The following is a 23,024-nucleotide window of genomic DNA, read 5'->3' on the forward strand; positions in this document are numbered from 1 at the left end:
ACGTAATTACAAACAACAATGTTTTACTAATACAAAAGTACATGAAATACCATATAAAATTGCATTTTAAACGTATTTGTATTTCTGTACGTGCTGCTACGGGTACCCAAAAGCCCCAAAAAGATTGGTATTTTTGATTATTTGTAGTTTGTAACTTTCATTGTCCTTTTAGTGCTTGTTTCGGTTGCACTACACCAGGGATGTCAAACATGCGGCCCACGGGCCAGTTCAGTGCAATTCAAAGTCTTTACAACAGCCCCCAACCAACATATTACGTGTTTAACTAAATACTCAGTGTTATTTTTGTAAATTGAGCACTGATGATGAAAAATATTGATTAGAAAACAAATAAAATCATAATTGACCACTAGGTGTCGCTGCATTGCATGCAGTCACTTGAAAACTATGACAAAAAGCACAAGGTAGAATACAAAGAACAGTGATTCAAACTAACCAAGCCACACCATTGGTCTTCAAGTTTTTTTGCCCAGCCATTCACAAGGCTTTTTTTTTATCCTGTAGCAGAAAAATGTCAGTTCCCTCTGGGTAGGGGTCATGTTGTTTGAAAGAAATGCAAATTTATATATTTTCTGCTTCAAGTTTTTCAGCATTCTGGCACTTTGTTATTTTATTTTTGATATCTACTATTAATACATTACAGAAGATGTATATTTGTTTCATTATCATGTGAACATTTGGGGTAGGACTAGATATACAATTACTGTATCCCCGTTTTACTTCTGTTGAGCATGTAAAAGGACAATTTGCATCATTTAGCTTCTCCAAGTGGTAAAAATTTAATTGATTGATGTAAAAAATAATCATGGTTTAAACCAGAGGTGTCAAACAGGCAGCCCGCAGGCCAGATCAGGCCCGCTAAGAGATTGAATCCGGCCCGTGAGACAACACTCAGAGAAGCGCAAGAGAAAAACAAGCTGCAGGTTGAAATATGTCGACTTGATGTTGCCAAAGAAAGGTGCCTCGAACAAAGACACTGTACTTGTATTTCTTTTTTTCTCTCTCTGTCTCTCTGTGTCTCTGCGTCTCTGTTTCTTTGTCTCTCTCTCTCTCCTCTCCACCCCTTTTCTCCCACTCTCTTTCACTCTCTGTGTCTCTCTTTCTCTTCCTACCCTTCGCGCTCTCTTTTCTCTCCTTCTGTCTTTCTATTTCTCTTCCTCTCCCTTTCTTTCCTCCTCTCTCACGACTTCTCGTTTGATTTCTTTTGTTTCTCACGCCCTCTCCCTCTCTCTCTTTGTCCCGCCTTCTCCTTTTCCCTCCCTCTTTTTCTTATTTCTTTATCCCTCTTTTTCTTTCTCTTTAATCTACTAGTCCGGCCCCTGACAGAATGTTTGTTCTATCGTGTGGCCCCGAGTTAAAATGAGTTTGACACCCCTGGTTTAAACGATGTGCAAAAATATATAAACTCATATCATGCCAACATGCATTTTAAAATAGCTGTAGGTCGAGAAACTATCATTTAGTTTACCTAGCCTGAGCCTCACCTGAAGGGAGCTGACATAATTGCTCATCATCTTGCTGTTACGGATACCCAAAATCCCAAAAAAGGCTGGTCACAAAAAATGAGAGGTAAGATGTATTTTGGTCACTTTGAATCTTCGTAGTTTATATTCTTCCTTGAGCATTTTAGCACTCGTTTTTGGTTGCATGCACTACAGCGACTACTAACGATCAAATAATACGCACTTTTCCTGTAAAAAAAAAATGAACTTTCTTTCTTTCCTTCCTTTCTCACTTTTGTAATTTATTTCAGTCTTTCTTTCTGTATGATCTGTTTATTTTGCTATGCATTCAAATGTATTTTATGTTGTAAATAAAATAATCAAAATAAAGTCTTATTTTGTAGGAACAGTACGACTTAACAAATTTGTACACTAAATAGAAGGTAATAAATATGCAAATAAAATTCCCATTTTCTACGATTCTTCTGCTGAAAGGTACAGCAGAGAATTCCATTTTCAGTCTTAGAAAAGTGTTCATGTTTAATTAAAAATTTCACTAATTTACAGTTTGGATTTATTTTAAAGTCAAGTCAACCTTGGCCAATTGCTCCAATTGGTGTATGATCGCTATTTCCCTCATTTGGTTTAATTTGGTTATATCTTACCGTTTTCTGTGGTGTATCTTGAGTAAGTACAGCCTGGTGCCGCCCATCTCTCTCCAGGCCAACAAATGTTTTCACCCGGTCTCAGACTGGGGCCCTTTTGCGTGTTAGGCTAACGTGCTTACCACTGCACTACCTTACAAACACAACGTAGTACCTGAGATGCAACCAACTGGTTTGAGAACACCACAGAGAAATGCAACAATCAAGTTTTAGCTCAGATGTAAATGTACTCATGAAAAGAGCCACAGGTTCCCGACCCTTCTTTTAGGCTAACTTCTGATTCTTGTAATAAAACGTAGATTCTCTCTTACGTCAGTCACCAGGACGGACTATGTAGACTTAAAAAGCTAATTCGTGTAAAACACGTTTATTTTATTTACCAGATAAACTGTATAAACCAATTATTTCAGCATTGTTATTCGTTCTTTCCGCACTCACAGTAAATTGAGTGATTATTAAACGTAGCAGTTGTTAGATTATTAAAATGTGTCACCGAGTATGCTATCACGACCAGAACGGAATCAGGACCCAAATTCGTAGTGTTAACCACAAGTTTATTGATAGAAAGAGGAAGGGATGCACCTGCGATCCGATGCTCGCTGGACGCGGGAAGCAAGCCACTCACGCAATCTGATCGTGATCCGAATACAGAAATGGATCTTCCGTAGCGGGAGATGGCGGTGTCAAGGACGGCAAAATATGTCGATAGCCGGGACAGGAAAGCAAAAACGTGGTCGGGATGAAAAAGGGTTCGGAAGGCGGGACGGGAGAGCAGACGGGGTCGGAATCAAAAACAGGTTGTAGCCGGAGACAAACAGGGAGATCAGAACGGACAGGCGGGAGTCAGGGTCAAAACGCGTGCCATGTAACAACAGAGATTCGCTGACAGACTGGCAACCAGAGAGTGACAGGACTGGTCTTAAAAAGGGACAGAGAACCAATCAGGTAGCCCACAGTTGCTGGCGCCAAACGAGCGGGCACAGGTGATCCAAATCAGTAATCATAACACCGCATGCATTTTCTAGCTATATTAATTTTGTTATTTAATCATCACTTTATTACTTTGATAATCATACTATTCATTTAGTTGTTATAAATGCACCTTATGCTTATCCACATTATTGAATGAAGTAGTTACATCCTGCCTTCATTCGATGTTACAAGGTTTCGATTAATCCGATAATTTCCCAGTAATGTTTCCGAGTGTCCTTAAGTCCATACTATTATCAAAATACCTGCAAGCGCAAGTTAGAAACAGTGTGAACAAAGTCTTCTTGTGAAGCTGTCCCTCCCTGGGAAATTACAGCCAATGTACTGTAAGTTTCATTTTCTATTTTGTCAAATCCACGAGAGGGGAGACACATTTTGCCGAGGCCCTTTGGAGGGCAGACGCTCTCTTGATCAACCGGCCCAGATTGACTCTGTCTTATTTTATTTAGTAACTTTGTAAATGTAAATGGTCTTCATTTATATAGCGAAGATTTCCCTAAGTGCTTCACACTTTTCACTTTTACACACTAGCTAACCGATAGCAATGTCAGCCATGCAAGACATGCTATCGGGGGCATTAGAGATTCAGTGTCTTGCCCAAGGACACTTCGACATATGACACGGAGGAGCCGGGAACCTGCGATCTCTTGATCCCAAAGCGACAGCTCTACCTCCTGAGCTAATGCCGTCCCCTGTATTTACAGTCCTAAACTGAACTGCTCACTTCGACGAGTTGAACATGCGTCGAGACACGGAATGTCTACGCCAACACAATATTAAAAAAAAACATACAAAAATTCTTATACGGCTTACACAATTTGACATGATAAAAACATGTAAAATACGGTGGAAAGAGAAGTTGACAGGTATGTGAATATTTAAAGGGACAGTGTGGTATATTTAGTACCTCATAGCGGTGCAGAAAACTTTTGTTCAGTTAAAAAAAAGATTTATATACCAGGCAAAAACACACAAACTATCATATCAATATTAACTTCTATTAAAAAAAATCATACGTCAGGAAATTTGTATTTCTTCTACATAGTGGAATCCCGATCTAGATTTTGCTGCCATGTTTTTCTGGGATCCTGCTGCTACCCTGTGCACTGCTTTTTCTTCGCATTTGACAACAGTGCCATCTAGTGGTGAAATATTACACACTGGGGCTTTAATTACACTTGCATTGTGGCACAGTAGAATAATTGAGCATGCATGGTTGGGCAGAGTTAGTGAATCAATTGGAAGACTACCTAAACATAGTCCCATTACCTAGTGATTATTTTTAAAATGCCGGTAAGAAAACGCTACGGTTTGAGCCAAATCTGCCTATATCTATACCTAAGCAGGGCCATTAGATAAGATATGATTATTTTTTTCTGTTCCCAGCGCCAAAACTAATTTCTCATGTCGTATATCCCTCCACCATTTTTCGTCCCCTTTTAGACCGTTAATCTGATTTAATAACAGTACCTTCATATTTTGCCGTTCTTTTTCGGTATAAAGCAGGGGTGTCAAACTCATTCAACTCGGGGGCCACACGATAGCATAAACATTCTCTCGGGGACCGGACTAGTTAGTAGATTAGAGAGAGAAATAGAGGGAGAGGGTGGGACAAAGAAAGAGAGGAAGGGAGAAAGAGAGAGGGAGGGAGGGAGGGAGAGAGAGAGAGAGAGAAAATCTGAGAAACAAAAGGGATAAAAGAAATTGTGAGAGAGGGGGAAAGAAAGAGAGAGAAAGAAAGAAATCCAAAGAGAAATAGAAAGCGAGAAAAGGAGAAAAGAGAAAGAGAGAAGGGTGAAAGAGAAAATTGGAAAGTAAGAGAGAGAGAAGGGGCAGCACGGCGGCGCAGTTGTTAGCGCGTGTGCGGCACAGTTCTAAGGTCTTGGGAACCTCCTGTGTGGGTTCAAATCCAGCTACCGGACTTCTTGTGCGGAGTTTGTATGTTCTCCCCGTGCTTGTGTGGGTTTACTCCGGGCACTCCGGTTTCCTCCCACATTCCAAAGACATGCATTTGAGGTGGATTGGCCGGTCCAAATTGTCCCTAGGTGTGAATGAGCGAGCTGTCTGTCCCTGTGTGCCCTGCGATTGGCTGGCAACCAGTTCAGGGTGTCCCCTGCCCACTGCCCGATGATTGCTGGGATGGGCTCCAGCACCCCCGCGACCCTACTGAGGATAAGCGGTGCAGCTAATGAGATGAGATGAAGAGAGAGAGAAAAAAAATCAAAGGAAAGCAAAAGAAGGTAGAAAGACACAGAGAGAAAAAGACAAAGAGGAACAAATCAACAGGAAAAGAGAGACAGTGAGAGTGAAAGGGAGATAGATAGAGTGAGAGCAAAATAAATACAAGTACAGCGTTTTTGAGAGGCACCTGGCTTTAGAACCATCAAATGGACATATTTCAACCTGCAGCTCTTGCTCTTCCCTCAGCGTTGTCTCGCAAGCCGAATTAAATCCCTTCGTGGGCCTGATCAGGACCATGGGCAGCATGTTTGATAACCCTGGTGTAAAGCATCATCCCGCCCTTCAGAAATGAGCTGGATCTCAGCATTGACAGGCAGCGGCGTGTGACAATATTGATACTGTACGGGTTGTTTATTTGTCATGAAGGTTTAGTTTTGTTTTTTACATTACTATGTCATAATTTAGGAAAGTGTGTTAATTGTTATTTTCAAAACAAGGTAAATATCTGGCATCAGGTTGAAACCATGTGCCTTGAAAGTAAACATTTTAATAGTGACACCACTAAGGGCCTATGGTTTCTTAAAACTTGAAAAAATAATAATGCAGTGTATCAATTGTTGTTTTACTTTGTTGAATAGTGCCTGCTGTTGTTTTTGTGCTGTGCATAAAAAACCCAAAGTATACAAAAACATTACATTAAAGCTGGTGTCCGCAACTGGAAATTTTCAGCTCATTTTCTGGGCTTTTTTAATCTTTTTGAGGGGTGTTAGGACTGTATTTTACACAGGCCTTTACTTACTTTTCACATTTTTAGGCTACACTAACAAAAACCCCGGGAATGAGCATGCAATCCCTCTCCAGCCCACATATTTCTCATATGTGACGTCAGAATATGAATTATTTTTCATGTAATGTGAGCACTACATTATGATCCATGCCTTCCTCATTTGTTGACGATTTATTTTAAAGTCGAGTATTTAATTATACTTGCGTTGTGACGCAGTAGAATAATTGCGCATGCGTGGTTGTGCGCAGTTAGTGTGTTTGCCGGGGCTCACGTGGATGCCGCAACACAGCCTTGGAAGACTTCCTGAAAATAGTTCCATTAACTAGTGTTTATTTTTAATATGCCGAGAAAATGCCATGAATTTAGAAAAATGTGTCTCTGGTGGCCTACATGATATACCAGTACGGTGCCATCAAATACAATACGGTTATTTTTCAGTTTTTTTTTTAGCTGTTACGCATGTCATATATCCCTCCGCCATTTTTGTCCCCTTTCAGACTGTTTTGGTCTTTTCGATGTTAGCAACGGAAACAGCCTGAGAGCGCACTGAAAATCAAATTTCAGATTAGAAAAAAACATTTTTTCGATACGCTGCACCTTGGCAAAAGGTTCAATTCCCGTATTTACTCCAGCAGTGCCGTTTTCGCGTGTTGTCTTTTTTTAAATCGTGTCCCTCCCTATTTTAAAAGCAATTCTATTGGATGCTAATTGGGCTAGCCTAGCTCGGCTAGATTGTTAGCATATCTTCCCTTCAAAACTGAGGCACGTTGACATTAGCTTGTTAGCCACCAGAGCTTGGGACTGTGCTAACGGCCGTAGCGCTTGTCACACAATCAACTATACAACCATACACAGCCTCCCGGCTGCGTTTGAGAAATTCTGCGGTGCCAAGCTGCTCGTTTTAGGACGCCGTCTTATATGGGCTCGCCATGTCAATGAAGGCCGGTGGAAATCGCAGTAAGCCCGGTGGTGGTAACGCCGCTGGTGCTGGAGGAAGCGGCGGTGGACGACAGAATATTGGCAGGTCGGTGCAAATTTGTGAAAACGCAGCAAACGTTTCATGTCCTGCTGCCAGTTTCGTGGACGTGTTCACGTTTCACTCATCGTGATGGCGTTTTTCAGAGATGACATGTCCGCTTTGTGCTTGATTTTTTTCGGCTGTTTGCAGCGTGAGGGCCTGGCGACGTGTTTGTCGCCCAGGGAGGCAACCGAGGCCTCTCCGCTCGTCCCGCATTGCTCAATACCGTTGCAATTTCCAACGTTTTATTCTTTCTCCGTCCAAAATTGCATGCTCAATCTTTTTGTTTGCGTGAATTGAATTCAGCAGCCTTTAAGCAACCTTGCTGGCCTTAAACAGGGATCCCCTGAATGCCTCATTTTACTATACTTATAACAAGAGATGATACAATCATCCCCTCCGGATTAATACACTAATTGGAGGTTGGCATTGTGATGGGGTTAAATGGTCGAGTAAACCGCCTGTCAGCCTTGACGTCTCCTAGCACACGTGAAATATTCATGTCCTTCAAGTGTGACTTCTAAACGCGATGTCCGAAAGATCAGGTGATCGCGTAGCTGTCAGCGAAATACATTCATTTGAAGCTTTTATGCTGCCGTTCACTGGCACACTACGCCCAGTTTACTCACTGCGTAGATTTCCATTGAGGCGTTTTTTATTCGTGTTCTTTTGTCTGTTAAAATGGAATTACAGATTAAGATGCTATTTGCTCGATTTCTTGCGTGGGGTATATAATGGCCGATAGTGGAACCTGAAGCTCAATTATCTCCTTCCAGATGTTTCATTTCATCGAATGTCCATTGATTATTTCTGTGGGCGAGGGAGCTTGCATGTGGTTGCATACCTTGGCCTTGTTCCAGCCGCCGATCGAGGTGCATTCCAGGACATGCTCAGTGATAAGGTGTAATCTAAGATGTGCGTGACCAAAATATATGAAATGATTAGTTCATCAAAACAATAAGGTGCGTTTGAGGACACATTCAATGACTAGGTTATCATAGGATTTCACTAGAAGTCGGTGCATTTTACAGTAGTCTGGTGCATTCAAGGACATTAGAATAGTTAACAGAATTGAATTGGGTCATTTGCAATATTGAAGTGCGTTTCACCAAAAGATACAAATGCTATATTGATTCGAATCTACTTATTGAACTTTAGTACATACAAGGTGTTTTCTGAATTAAAAAAAAAAGAATAAACATTGTTTGCATGGTTTGGATCAGGGTTTCTCAACTGGTGGGTTAGGACCCAAAAATGGATCACGGGCTTTTGCCTTGTCAAATTTATGCTAAGAAAAAACCAATGACTTGGGGTTGTTAACTCCTTCACAGTAGATGATGTTAATTCCCTTCAAATGCAAGTCCACACCTGCCATTTCACTCCACAGAAAAAGATGGACACGATTTGTTTGCACATGGCCAAACGCCGATACAGCGGATATGATGTAAGGATTTTCTTATCTTGAAGACAAAGCCACTGTGTTGAAGAGCTTTGGATTTCATTAAAAATGCAGTTCGAGTATGAAAGAGAATATTACTACTGACGTTGTTTTTGTTTCACTGGTCAATTTTTTTTTTGTTTTTTTTAGAAATGTGAAAATATTTTACTACCTTTAGTTAAAACTGCACAATCATTTAATTCAATAAAAAGTTGAAAAGTGAATTTTTTTTGTGATTTTGGGTCCTGAAGTCAGACGAGTTGAGAACCACTGATTTAGATAAACTAACCACTTCTAGCGGGATGGAAGTAGAAGAATACCAATTGTGCACCTGTTTTTAATGGCATTTTTTCACTATATGAATTTACTATGTGTATCTCAAAGGGGTCTATTTATGTAGGATATATTAAGACAAAATTACAGTTTTTTTTTTTTTTTTCAAAAGAATGAGAATTAACCAGAATGAGATTACTTTTTTACACTTAAACATAGCTGATCTATGTTGTGGTTGTGTCAAGAAAGGTGCCTATAAACAAATACTAAATAATTAAGATTTTTATTGACCCCCAAACACTAGGTTTAGGAATGCACCATAACTGTTTTTTGCTACTGTTACAATAACAGCTTCCAGAGATCGGTACCAATAACTGATAAAACATTTTTTACTTCATAGCATTAAAAAATAAACACAAAATCCTTGTGTGTCTTTATTTTTGTTTATACTTACAATAATATTATACAGTTCTGGTAAATGTGTGTTCAAATAGTGGTTGTAAAGAGAGCTTGACTTTATCAATCAATCGATACTTTCTTTTTCAATGTATTCAATACTATTACCAAATTTATAGCCATTATGCTAAATGAGAACAAAACATAAATATATGTATACAGTGGAACCTCGGTTCTCGACCATAATCCGTTCCAGAACCTTGTTCGATCACCGAAAATGTTTTTTCCCATTAAAAGTAATGTAAAATCGTTTTAATCCGTGAATGCTTACCATGAAGGTAAACATGAAGCTAACCCAGGCTAATCGTACGTTCGCGTTAGCATAATCTTCCGTACGAAAGATTACGCTAACATGAACGTGTACAACTAAAAAAAATCAGGTCGTTTACACGTCATTTAGCACCCGGGTCTCCACAAAAAGTGGCGAGCGGTTAAAGGATAAAGAAAAGAATTATGAATAGGATTTCTTACCTTTGTGCAGGTCTGCAGAAGCCCTGCTCTTTTCCCTCGAAAGAAGGGAAACGCGCACACCTTCTTCATATTTTGCTATTATTTCTTTCTTAAATGCAATAGTTGCATTACCCTTCTTTTTTCACCTGTAGCAACTTTTCTGCTTGCACCGACCTTCTTTGGAGGCATAATTAGGGGCTAAAACACTCCGTTCACCAATATCTAAAGCTAAAGCAAAAAGAAGTGCGCGCGCACGTCATAACAGTTCTTCACGAGGGGTGGGGGCAATCTACACCCATACGCCGCTCAGCATCTTACCCTAGCTTACCGGCGTTCGAACTCCCATTTTTTTGAACGAAAAGCGAAGCAAGAATTTTTCGAAATTTTTGGTCGAGAACCGATTTGTTCGAACTGAGAGGCGTTCGAAAACTGAGGTTCCACTGTACTACATATTTTTGACATCTTTATACAGAGAAGCAATTCATTGTTTTGTGATTTAGACACTCATTTGCAGACTACTGTGATTATTAATCAGCAAGCAGACTGGCCGGTATCATTCATAAATAAATGGGATGTACTGGACTACACAAAAAACATTTAATGAAAAAAAAAAAAAAACACACACATTTCACCATTCCCATCGAAGTCCTGGTGCCCATGCAATCACCGCAGCATGGGGAGCATTCAAAGTCCTATTCACATACTGAACCCACTGATTCTAATACCAACCAATTGATATCATCAGTGCCTTAAAGCATCAATTCAACTTTGATATCCGCCTTATTATTGGGCTCTGATGTCATGTAAGAATTATATTCCTTATGAAGTTAGGGAAAATAAAATACTGTAACACCATACACCACATGTCAAACTGTAAGACAACATACATAAAAGGAAAACAAGACTGATAATGAGATTTGGCAGTATCCAAATTTTCTCTATGCAGTATAGATTAGATGATTGCGAAGACAACAAATTACTATTATACATTTGTTTCATAACACGATGGAAGAGCATGCTTCAGTCTGTTTGATATGCATATGGTAGAGAGCTTCAAGTTTGAATTTCAGTACCATGCACTGCCGTTCTATCCTGATTAGTAAATAACAATTAAGTAACCTGACGTTTCTTACTTTACCATCAGGATAACTAATGCAACATTTGCCAATTTCTTTTACAGAGGAAGACACAGTGGTAAAGGTTCTGCAGCTGTAAGTAACCTGTTTGAAAAGTTCAGCCAAGTCATTTTTTTGAAAGTAATCTGTAGTTACCGTTATCAAATTTCCTACTGGTAAGTCCAACAATGTCAGACAAAGCATACAAATGTGTATTGTCTGATTCACCATGCGTCACGTAGCATAAGTATATTCCTGACACACCCTGTACTTCTCGCAACTACATTTTAAAAGCTGTTAAGTTTTCCATATTTATTTTCATTATTTTTAATATACATTACTTAATTTTCTGATTAAATGCGTATGAATTATTGAAATTTGTATTTATTCAATCCCCAGGTTATTTTTAATGGCGTGTATGCAAACATGAGGATGGTCCACGTCTTAACATCAGTTGTGGTATGTTAATGTTCACTGTCGAGATAACCACATGCACTTCTGAATTGTAGATAACATTGACAGTAAAAGCAGCAATACAAGATGAATAAAATGTGACTCATGATTACTGTAAATGTGTTAGTCAAGCTGTTGTTAATTTAAAACGTCCAAATGGCAATACAATAAATTATGCCTGGATGATTTTTGGTAAAAGCTGCTTGCGCTAACAAAACTCACTGATCTGTCATCAGCAGAAGGTTTCTAAACATGTATTTCCAGAGCTTGTGAATTGACTTTGGCTATTCAATTTGTACTTCACCCAATTGAAAACCTGAATGTTTTTTACAGGGCACCAAATGTGAACTGAAGGTGAAAAATGGTGCCGTTTATGAAGGCGTTTTCAAGACGTATGGGCCAGAGGTATGATTATAAACCTTTTGTAGTTCAGGCTCACTTAGGTCTTTCCTTTCCGCTCTCCATTTAGGCCAGCAATATACTCAGCTGAAACCTTAAGATATTTTATTTGAATGCAGCTATATATAAATAAGACTTGAATTCAGTTGGATGTACAGTAATCCCTCGGTTATCGCGGTTAATGGGGACCAAAACCACCCGCGAAAAGTGAAAATCGGCGAAGTAGCGACGCCCCTTCAAAAATGCTTAAAAATTTTTTTTTTTGTTTTGTTTTTTTACATTTTTTTATTATTTTTTTGGGACCTGCGAATCTCTGAACCCGCGAACGTGGACTTACAAAGTAGCGACGCCCCTTCAGAAATGCTTAAAAAAATATATATATGTTATTTGATTTTACCATTATTATTTTTTAGACCTGCGAAGCTCTGAACCTGCGAACATTGTAGCGCGAAGAAGCGAGGTCCCACTGTACTAGATATTGATAAATGCAAATTTTATCTCAATATTGCTAGGATGGCTTTCCAAACTAACACAAAGCGAAGTTTCCATTTATTTAGTCTTCAGGCGTGGTAAAGGGGTGTGACTGAACCAGAGGTGGGTAGTAACGGAGTATGTTTACTCTGTTACATTTGCTTGAGTAAGTTTTGGGGAAATTTTGTACTTTTAGGAGTATTTTTAAATCCCTATGCTTTTATTTGAGTAAATTTGTTAAGAAAAAAATAGTACTTTTACTCCGCTACAATTGAAGTCGTTACTTAATAAATCCCGTCCACGCAAGTATGCGTTTTTCACCGCTCTACCATGTTTAACGTAGCAGCCTTGTCACATGACCATATTCAACTTCAGCCAGGAAAAGTTGTTAACGGATGAAACGTATCGAAAATGTCGCTTAGCAATACCTACCATGGAAACACAAGAGGAGGAGCTCCTCAGGCCTCGCATTAAAAGCATGTTCCCTTGAAAAGGGTGCCAAACACCAGCTACAATATGCAATGTCTCCTTTGTGCGAGTTCATGGGCTAGCTTGTTCTTCTGCTCGTGGAGTTTAAGATAAGTATTTAGATGTGCTACATGTGCTTCCATTTTACGATTTTTATTTTACTAGTCAAGCACTTAAATTGAAGTTGATCATTTCAATTTACTTTTACATTAAAGGTAGTTTATGTTGTTTGGATGGACTTTGATCTTTTGATGATCTGATTGGTTGTTTAAAAAAACAATACAACGTTGATACAGTTACTCAGTAAGTAATTCTTTCACCAAGTACTTTTTTTACTTTTACTTTGGATGACGACTTTTACTTTTTACTTGAGTAATATTATTGTGAAGTAACAGTGCTTTTACTAGAATAAAATTAAGGTTATAAGTCTTTTTTTATTTCATTTTCTGTGTAAATGTCAATCGGGTCATCCATCCATTCATTTTCTGGGCCACTCTCACTAGGTTCGTGTTTTCCCCGTTTGTTGTGACTTATGTGTTGAAATTAGGGGTGTAGCGAGATTTTGAGTTGCATTAAGACGCTGCCCCTTCAAGAGGGGCATAGCCTGTGCCCTGCACAGCTCGGCTCCTACACAGAAAACAACGGAAGAGAAAGCAAAGCAAACAGGAGAGATGCACCTTAGTAGTTGAAATGTGATATTGATTCTACACGTTTTCACAGCATTGGACAACGTTAGGTGTTTTGTGTCATGTTTTTCCTCCCACAGAAACCATATTAAAGTAAAAATATATTTTTTGCAATCGTGTCAGGGAGCAACTCCGGTCTTAATATGTAAAAGGCCCTTCTAAGCAAGTAGAACACCTACCCTAACAATGGCAAATGTTTATTTTTTTTTGTCTTTGGAAAACCTGTTATTTTTTAATTACCCAAGAAGAAGGTCTGCGAAGTCATGTTTATTAGTATAGCCTGTTATCACAGAATATCTCAGAGGGCCTTTCAGACAGGATTACAGCATCCTCTGATCTGAAACTTAAATAAAGTTGAGGAACAACTACAAAAAAATTCAGCATGAGTAACATTAAAAAGCTTTGAGAAGGGGTCAAACATGAAGTAATACCCCTTCAAGGATGACCATGCTGCAATGGTTGTTGCAAGAGTATCAACAGACAATATATAGTCATCCATCCTTTCTTGCACCCAGGGCACATGAAGATGGACGGCCGTTCTCATGCTCACACATACCTTGGGACATTTTGGACTTGCCATTAACCTGCCATGCATGTTTTTTGGAATGCAACCCTTTTTATGTTAGCTGAAATTGGGTTAATATGATCTAACTTTCTTTTCGTACCCTACCTGCAGCATTTGGCACCAGGTGCAAACTTTTGATGCTAAGCAGAGATATTTTATCGGCGTAAAGGATAATAAATGGGTTTGCAGATCTTAACTGTACAGACATATTTTCCTTATTTCATATGTCATTGTTATAAATATTGTAATCATCATCCATTTCTTTCTGAGGTGCTTTAAAATTTTGGCAAAAGTTTGGCTTTCTTGAATTTGAAGGATTTTTATTATTTTGCTTTTCCCCAGTGTGATCTGGTGCTAGACGCAGCCCACAAGAAGAGCCCAGAACAGACTGTAGGGCCCAAAAAAGAGGACATTGTGGAGAGCATTGTATTCAAGGCTTCTGATGTTGTTGCTGTTTTCTTCAAAGACGTTGACCTTAACTTTGCCAGGAAAGGTATGCCACATATACTTAAGTCATCAATGATGGTCTTACATTTATGCTCAATTCTGTCAAGATAACTTAATATTTTCAAAATTGTCCCTTTGAATTCACTCAAAAAATAAACACATGACAAAAGTCTATTATTGCATACACGCAATGTATTTCATTGATCATCCGTCTTAACCCCTTAATGTTACGCCGGCAGGCTGCTGGATTTTTGATAAACAAATTTGTGTCCGTACAATGTCACCAGTCACTGAATTGTGACATTCTACATATAATTGGAAAGTTTAAACTCTTGGTATTCAAGATATGATTTTAAAACAAATCTACTGATAACAGAAACATCGCATCAGTTTGAAACAAGATACCTGAAACTATAAAGGCGTAACCCACCCGTCACGTCCCTAGGCCATCTTCAAATTTTTTAAATGTCCGCGAAAATGGTTTTGTTACATCAAGGACAATCTATAGAATCCAGCTGTGTTAAGTTATTTAATATTTACTCAAAAACACACAATTATGCCAACAGATAAAAATAAATCCATCTAAAAGCGTGTCTGCTTCGTTGGACGTCGCTTCTTGAAATTTGTTCGTTTCGCTAGAAACTCCCCTTTGAAAATAAACAGACTTGTAAAATTATTCCTAATATGGTAGTTACCTTCTCCCTTTTCGATTGACACCTATATCAGCCAATAGCAGGCTTCTTCTCCACGTTCCACAGCCAGCTTTAGCATATACGGGCCTTTTTGATAAAATGGATATCGCCTCTAAAAATTCCAAATATGTTCAGCCAGTAGTAACCAAATCAAATGATGATTGACACATTGGTTGGCCAATAAAAATACAAATACAATTTTATGCCATTTTCCAGGAGTTTATTCAAATCAGTCGAAAGTAACAATTTGGAAAGTGTTTGACTGTTTACGGTCCCAATATTATTATGTGTTAACTACACAGTCATTTGTCATTTTAAACATGAATTTTGAGTAGTTTTTAAGTTTTGCAAAGCATACCATAATGTATTCTGCTAAAAGGGAGTCTATGCATCATTTCATCTTTTGACGGTGTCATTTGTCTTTGCTCTTCCATGGTCCAGTTTCCTCGGACACAGGTAATATATTTTGTTGTTTGCACTTTACACTCAAGCAAACTGGCTTTATTTACAAATCAAACTTGTTGTAATTACCTGTGCTGCTGCTCTTGCCATGTATGGTGATTCTTTCAAGGAATTTTCTGCTTCAACTTGCGGCTCAAAAAGTAAACGTGAAAAACATGGAACCTCTCTGGCCAACTGCTCTTATTGCTATGGTTTTTGTAAAACAATTGATCCCTCCACCCGCAGCCTCCCAAATAAAAAAAAATAGATGAATCATTTAAAACCTTTATTTTGCACTGACTTGCTAGAGGCACAATATAAAATGAAAAAAAAAATGACTGGCTTATGAATAGCTGCTGGTTTTAAGTGTAGTATTTAAGTTCTCATAAATCAAAAAAGGCATTTAAGCGCTTTAAAAAAATCCTATTGGACAACGTGCAACAGATGAAGTAAAAATGCTGAGACATCTAAATGCAAATTCCTTCTACTTTAGTTCTTTAGGTATAGTAGCTAATAGTGAGAAATAGTTTGTAGTTGCTGCGCTGAAGTTCAATTTCTTTTAACGCTCTACTTGCCATTGCCCTAGAATTTTTTCTTGCTTTAATCACCTCTTTATTTTTAATAAATGTCCTGTTTGATTATGGCCATGGAACTTTGTTCCTTATTCCTATTTTTTGATAATCACAAGCTTCGTTTCAGTTGTGATCATCTTATTGCTTCTTTCTTTACAATCACTGCAAGTCTCGGGACTCATAGCGGATAAAATGCAGTAAAAAAAAAAATACAGCATTGTAATAACAAAGGTTTTAACGCAACACAGATTATGAACTGAATTCAAAAGAGGCAATTTGGAGGAAGTTCCACTAATAGCCTCTGTATTTTTCTGACACTATTAGCAAACTAACATTTGATATAACTTCGACCAATAGCCGACAGCCGTTTAAGAGGCGTGACTCATCATACGCACGAGCGCTGCAATATTACAATTCAAGTTATCGGGCATGCAAAATAATTTATTAATCTTGTATTGTGGGGCAAATGTCGTAAAAAGGGGCTGTACTGTAAAGTGAAATCCGTTAGGTGGAAACGCCATATCCCGGCAGTCTACTGTACTCAAGCCTTGCTAAGATTGAACTTAGGCATTTAAAATCATGTTGGTGTGCTACCAAGTAGGTAATTAAGTTTTGGTTGTAGTGTTACATATAAAGATGAAGCAATATTCAGTCTTCAAATAGTTTTTTTTGTTTGAATTGAAAACAGGCCCGCCTGGATCAAACTAATAATTTCAGCTCCAATGAAAGCAAAAGGTTGTAATGTCCAATATTCAAAAATCTCTGTCGACCTATCAACTGCAGTGTAAATGCATGCTTGGTTTTGCCTGACCCCCATGCTTTGTGTGCAACTTTAATTGCCATGATGTACGGAAGTCACAAACAATGTCTGCCGACTATTCTAACTCCAACTAATTGTAGTGCTTGGCTCATGTGCATTGCCCTCCATTGGTGGAAAAACACTCAAATTGTGCCTGTAATTTTATCTGGGAAAGACTAACTCTTTTGTCTCTTTAGATTTTTTTCCTTTGACATGTTGCATTAATCAGTGAGTGACTTGATTTATCATTACAGTAAAAAGACAAAGAATCGTTTTTGTTTCAATCATCATGACCATTAACATTTTTAATTGCAAGATCTGTACTGGTTATTTGATGACCTAATAAAAACTACCAAATTAAATCCTTATTTATTGTAGAATTTTTTGGGGGTTAATTATGAAATTTACTTATCCACCAATGATTATCCACCTATAGAAAATACCAACGTGTGCTTAAGTGCTAAGTAGTGGGCGTTTGATTTCCCTGCGTGTTTGTGTGTTTGCAGAGCACAAAGGTGTATCCTTGCGTGTCACAGATCACTTCACAGACTCTGCAGTGAGTGGCAGAATTAATGGTGAGCACAAAGATAAAGATCTCGAGCCGTGGGATGGCGGAGAGACCCACAATTCTGACAGCCTCGAGTCTCTGGATACTGACGTGGTGGGAAAACGATTCAAATCCAAAACGGAGGAATCACTTTTTAAACCATTAAAATGCAAACTATAACCTGCTTTTTATTTTTTGTAGTCAAACGGTTGGGACCCCAATGACATGTTCAAGTACAATGAGGAGAAGTACGGTGTCTTGTCTACATATGACAGCAGCTTGTCCACATATACGTAAGAGCAACCTAGTCTGTTTTTCCGGTCACATGTATTATTCTTCTTTTGATTCTTTATTTTTTAAATCTATTTCAAACAAGAAAATGAATATAGGTAGACTGTAAAACACTTCTGACATTAAACACTTATTTATAAATCCTGTACAGTTTTTAGTATCTGTAAATTTTGGATTTTGGAGCGCAACTGATCAAAAGCCATATTCTCAAATATTAGAACAAAACTCAATTTTAGGACTGCAGGCTAAAATGGTATAAAAATAACGAATTCACCTTTGACTGCAGAACGCCAACGGCACCGTGCCACCGCACACCTGTCGCAGTTTTTAGCTGCATTGTTTGTGATACTGCTGGTGTCCCGTGTTTTCAGATCATATGGTCATTCAAGATGACGATTACAAAACATGGATATATTTACCACTGCCCTAAGAGAAAAGGCAAATGACTGATGCGTCACGTAAAATGTGAGGGATAGCGCTACGGCAACCATAATGTTGAGACTAGTGCCAGATCACAACAGAGACATGTCTTTTTGTGTTGTTGTCATTGGTGATTGCCACAGTGATGGACCAAATTGCATTCGCTTGTTATTGTTTCTTGAGGATTAAAGGAAAACTTCAATGACCTGACATGATACGGAAAGAGAAGTGTATCATTTTTGATCGAGAACTTCCACTGTTGTCCAGTACTGAATTGTGGGTGAGAAGGTCTAAATATTGTGAATGCGTTGTAAATATTGAATAAAGATCTGTCAAACCTCCCATTTTGCTTCTGTCAAGTATTAATGAATAATGTTGGCAAACAAGGGGAAAATTGTCTCAAATGGCGTGATACATTTTTTCCAGACGTCACCTGGTTGTTTTGTATTTAGAACGCATGCGTTGTGGAAAAGAGCAGCTTTCAGTTTTCCTCGGTTGTGTGTGCACGCTTGAGTAATTTGTGACAAATTTACAATAACGAAATTTGTCATTTAATCATGCAATTTAACTGGACCTCTAAACTACCCATTTATTTTATTGCTCTACTATTGCTGGGAAAAAAGAAAAAGCCGCACCCTATTTACAGCCGCAGTGTTTAAAATGTAGTAAAAAAGTAATGGCTTGTAGTCCGGAATTTACAAGAATTTAGTTTGAAATGACACTTCAGTTCAGCTGTCCTAATAGGCTGTAAATGTTATTAGTCCATTGCTGTGTTCTAACTTGACCTTGCTTTGTAGTGTCCCCCTCGAGCGTGACAACTCTGAAGAGTTCCTGAAGAGGGAAGCACGGGCCGCTCAGCTGGCGGAAGAAATAGAAGCCAGCTCCACGTACAAGGCTCGTGTGGCCCTCGAGAATGACGAGCGCTCTGAAGAGGAAAAATTCACCGCAGTGGTGAGGGGAGAAAGAGAGATGCATACATTGAGCAGGTGACATTTTTTTTGGACGGCAACGGAGCAGAAGCAGCATCATATTGATTGTATGCCTGCATGTAGGGAAAAATACATTCCTCCCGGCCAGAGAAACAGGGAGGCTATGTCATGGGGACCCGGTCGTCAGAATTCTCCACGTCTGACTCCGAACTCCTCCGGACCTTCGACTCCTCGTGTGGGAATTCACGACTACAATCAGAGTCCAGGGGGTGACCAGAGGGTGGTGAATGGAGGTACGCATGATGCAGATCACACACAACTGTGATGCTCCGTGCTACTTGATAGCCAGCGTTTTCATTGGAAAACTGTCAACACAATTTCAGGTCAACGTTTCTCAACTGTTTTTGTTCTACTATTAGTAATACAAATTCTTCTTAGAAATTGAATAAAAATGTTAACTTTTCAGATGTATGATTTCTTTTTTTTAATGTTGTCTTTCACAATAACAATGCTTTGGGTTTGCAAAACATTGACATAGTTCATCATTGAGAGCACTCTGTCATGTTTTTTTAAATAAATATCACATTTTGACATTATCAAATTAAAGTGTGACGTGACATTGTTGGGCACGTTACTTGAAAAAAGTAATTATAGATGCTCACTATTTATTCTTAAAAGTAACGCTTAGTAACTGAATTACTATACAGTAAAAGTTACCAGGAAAAGTAACCATTTCCATTACTTTAAAAAGCTGTATGTCAAAGAATTTGAAATTTTCCGAGCAGTATTTGAGTCAGTAGAATAGAGAACAACAGACCGGTAGTTGTGTTATATAATATTTTATCATTTATTGCATCTCACCAATAACATATTTATCCCTACACTTAACATGTATGAACAGATACAAATATAATAAAATAATCAGCATTAAACAATATAAAGCTAGTTTTTATAAGATAACTGGAAATCTAATGGGTAAAAAACAAAAGAAAAATAACATTTTGATACGAAAAATGGACAAATGAATAATCTTTACATTTTTATATAAATACATTAACACAAAAAACCTAATTAATTTAAAATATTTATAAATCTGCCAAAATGATAAAATACAATGAAATTTCAACCTTTTATGCTTAATAAATCCCACAAAAATGCATATTAAAGAGACAAAAAGCATCTCTAAGGAAACCGGCAGTTGATCGGTGGGGAGCTGGCTCCCTTTGTTCACTTTTAATAGCCTGCTCATAGAGACGTTTTGTTTGCAAATGACATGAGTTTGTTGCCGCTACGTCCACATTACAGGTGGCTCACATTTTTTGCAACTCTGCCGCCTACATTCGACTTTTCTTTTTGGTGCATTTGTAAATATATCTGTAATTGCTATTTAACTTAATGGTAGTCGCAATTTTGAATGGTGACATGATCCAAAAAGACGTGACAGAAACTACTCTCAGGAGAGTGGAAATCCCTGCCGCTAAAAACTGCGTCAGGTTTGCGGGGGGAAAGCCACAGTTGGCGTTCTGCAGCCTAAGTAATTGACCGCTTTTGACAGTCAGTAACAGCGGGAATAATATTTAGATTGCTTCGTGACTCAAAAAATAACGCCATAACAATGTTATTCCCAACACTGGAAGTGAATTAATGTCTGCAAAAGCACATTGCATTATTATTTCAAACTTATGGCCTGCAACTGTAGTTATAATTCCCCCAAAACTACATTATATAAGCTCTTAGACCAGATATTCACCAAATAGTTTGAGCCATAAGAAAAAAAATACTTTGATATTGCTATCAAAAAATATTTTTAATTCATATTTTGAATTATACTCGCACACACAAACACTTAAGTAGCCATTAGAATTTTTTTCCAATTTCAGATTTGGTTCTGGAGTAAATGGTAAATAATGGGCTTACGCATGTGCTTAAAATTTGTGGAAACATTCTTAAAAAGTCATAACAAAGCTTAAGTGCAAAGACTTGTTGAAAACTTTGTGTGTGGAACTCTTCGCACTTTAGCTGTATTTTTACATTTCCAGAATCTGTTCAGAATATTTTTTTATAAACATAAACCAAGTATCTGCCATTCTTACTCCAAAAATAAATCTAAAATGCAAATATTTTGTTATTTTTTCAATGTTGTTAAGTTTAAACTTTAGTAGACACTGAATACAAGGAGAACAACTACATCAGTGGAAGAACGGGAGAGAAGCCTTCAGAGAGGAATTTACCCCCAATTCGAGGCCCTAACCTTACAAAATATTTCTATTTAATCTTCAACGTTACTAAAAGCAGATCAGCCCTAAAGTGTGTGGATATCAAAGAACAGTCACATTATTGGCTCCTAGCAAAAATTATGTAATTGTCAAAACAGTGCGCAATAATAATTAAAATAAGAAAATAAGAATCTGTAATCCTATGAAATCTGTATACAGTATACAGTACATTTTTGAGGCACCCTGTACTTAGACACTGCACGTAGACGGCATGGCAGAACTAAGGAGGATTAATGTACCTTTTTAAGTCTTTTTTTTGCACTATCAACACATCTAAACAAGAATACACATTATCTTCCATCTATTCATTGCGTTTCAATTTTTGGGAAATGTTTTCAAATTTAAAAAAGCCTTAATGAGATTTATAACTGTCTAGTATTCTTTTTTTGTTTGTTTTCACAGTAAACTTTAACCAAGGTGTCATTGAAAAGTAAACACAGGCACTACAAAATCAAATGTTCATCTTACTCTTTCTGCACAACCAACAATTAAGAAGTCAATAAAGGATCAACGAACGCTCGTCTTTCCCTACGTTTTCACAACTGTAGAAAAATGTTTCCTGAATTAATTAATGCAGAATTAGTAGATCTTATTTTAAGTGGTATATTTTTTCAGATTACTTTTTTTTTTTTCAATGTAACCACTGAAAGAGGAGCTGTTGCGGTGCATCGCAGTTTGTTTCGGGTACACACATTGACTTGTGTGCAAGCACGACTGTGTTACCCATACACCAGCTTATCGGTGTCGCACACACACAGCCCTCTACTACCTGCCCCCCTGCAATCGCATATGCTGTGTTTTGTCTGCTGCAGAACACAATACGCGATAAAAATTCGCTAAGTATCGAAATTGCGAAAAGCAAACCATCGCAAGGGATTACTGTACTAGATTATCCATTGTTCGATGAGTTTTTGTGAAAAGGTTTTTAAGAAATTCCTTAATTTTTGTTTTTAACCTTGATGCACGTACCCTTATGTTCTTGCCGCAGTTTTCCTTTCTCCATATTCATTTCTTGTTTTGACACATTATCCTTGAACATTTGTCCTTCCCTCTTTTAGGTTCATCCCATTGGCCCCCACCCTGTCCATCTCCTTCCTCTCGTCCCCTTCCTCGTTACCAGTCTGGCCTTCCCTCCTTGCCTCCCCGGGCCACCACGCCCACCAGGCCACCCTCCAGACCCCCCTCTCGATCTTCCCGGCCTTCTCATTCATCCCACCTCTCTTATACTTCTCCTTCATCTTCCTCATCTTTCCTTCCCCTCCATCGGCCTTCATCGCCAGCCTCCACTTTTCCCAAACGCATGTCATCAGAAGGTACCCTCCTCAGTGTGGTGTAGACCTGGGCAAAGGCATGAGTTGAAGGTGGATAGATTTGTCTTAACCTCAGAGTGGGGCTTAAGTCTTTGCTTAACATGTCCTAAAAGTTGAATAACTGCTTTCATAAGTACATTTGCCCAGGTCTGAGTGGAACAACTGTGTAAGATGATTAACTCTATTTAGTCTGTAAAAAATCTTGGCCATGATACCAATGCGAAGGTAATCTTGTAGTCGGTGTTTCATTCAGGATTAAGACTGAAAAACAAAAGAATTTGTGAACTTATTTTTAATTTGAAAATTTATTTTTCCTCTAGAATTCCATGGATGCCTCTTTCCCGTATAGACTTGCTCGGCACTTGAGATCTTACGCATCTTTTGTTTCAACTCAATAATGCTCCGAATACTACTGAATTTCTGAT

At 38.3% G+C, this 23,024-nt stretch overlaps 2 protein-coding genes across 8 annotated transcripts in view; one reads left to right on the forward strand and one right to left on the reverse strand.

The window, feature by feature from the left end:
* Nucleotides 1-23,024, reverse strand: part of nmrk1 (nicotinamide riboside kinase 1) — a 191,301-nt gene that overhangs the window by 55,991 nt on the left and 112,286 nt on the right. The gene's annotated exons all lie outside the window — the stretch shown is intronic.
* The window catches only part of atxn2 (ataxin 2), a 33,574-nt gene continuing 16,916 nt past the window's right edge, over nt 6,367-23,024 (forward strand). For 3 of the 6 annotated variants that reach the window (XM_088336152.1, XM_088336155.1, XM_088336156.1), the window contains exons 1-11: nt 6,368-7,107; nt 10,899-10,929; nt 11,233-11,292; nt 11,620-11,691; nt 14,218-14,368; nt 15,456-15,470; nt 17,333-17,487; nt 17,575-17,666; nt 18,882-19,070; nt 19,137-19,306; nt 22,348-22,602. In XM_088336152.1, the coding sequence (XP_088192278.1) occupies nt 7,013-7,107; nt 10,899-10,929; nt 11,233-11,292; nt 11,620-11,691; nt 14,218-14,368; nt 15,456-15,470; nt 17,333-17,487; nt 17,575-17,666; nt 18,882-19,070; nt 19,137-19,306; nt 22,348-22,602 (1,285 nt within the window). In that variant the 5' untranslated portion in view covers nt 6,368-7,012. Of the gene's footprint in view, nt 7,108-10,898; nt 10,930-11,232; nt 11,293-11,619; nt 11,692-14,217; nt 14,369-15,455; nt 15,471-17,332; nt 17,488-17,574; nt 17,667-18,881; nt 19,071-19,136; nt 19,307-22,347; nt 22,603-23,024 lie in introns of all 6 variants that reach the window. The other 3 variants (XM_088336153.1, XM_088336154.1, XM_088336158.1) reach the window with 3 other exon arrangements.

Source organism: Urocampus carinirostris, chromosome 5 (assembly GCF_059441175.1).
Source record: "Urocampus carinirostris isolate Australia breed hairy pipefish chromosome 5, RoL_Ucar_1.0, whole genome shotgun sequence".
Lineage (NCBI taxonomy): Eukaryota > Metazoa > Chordata > Actinopteri > Syngnathiformes > Syngnathidae > Urocampus > Urocampus carinirostris.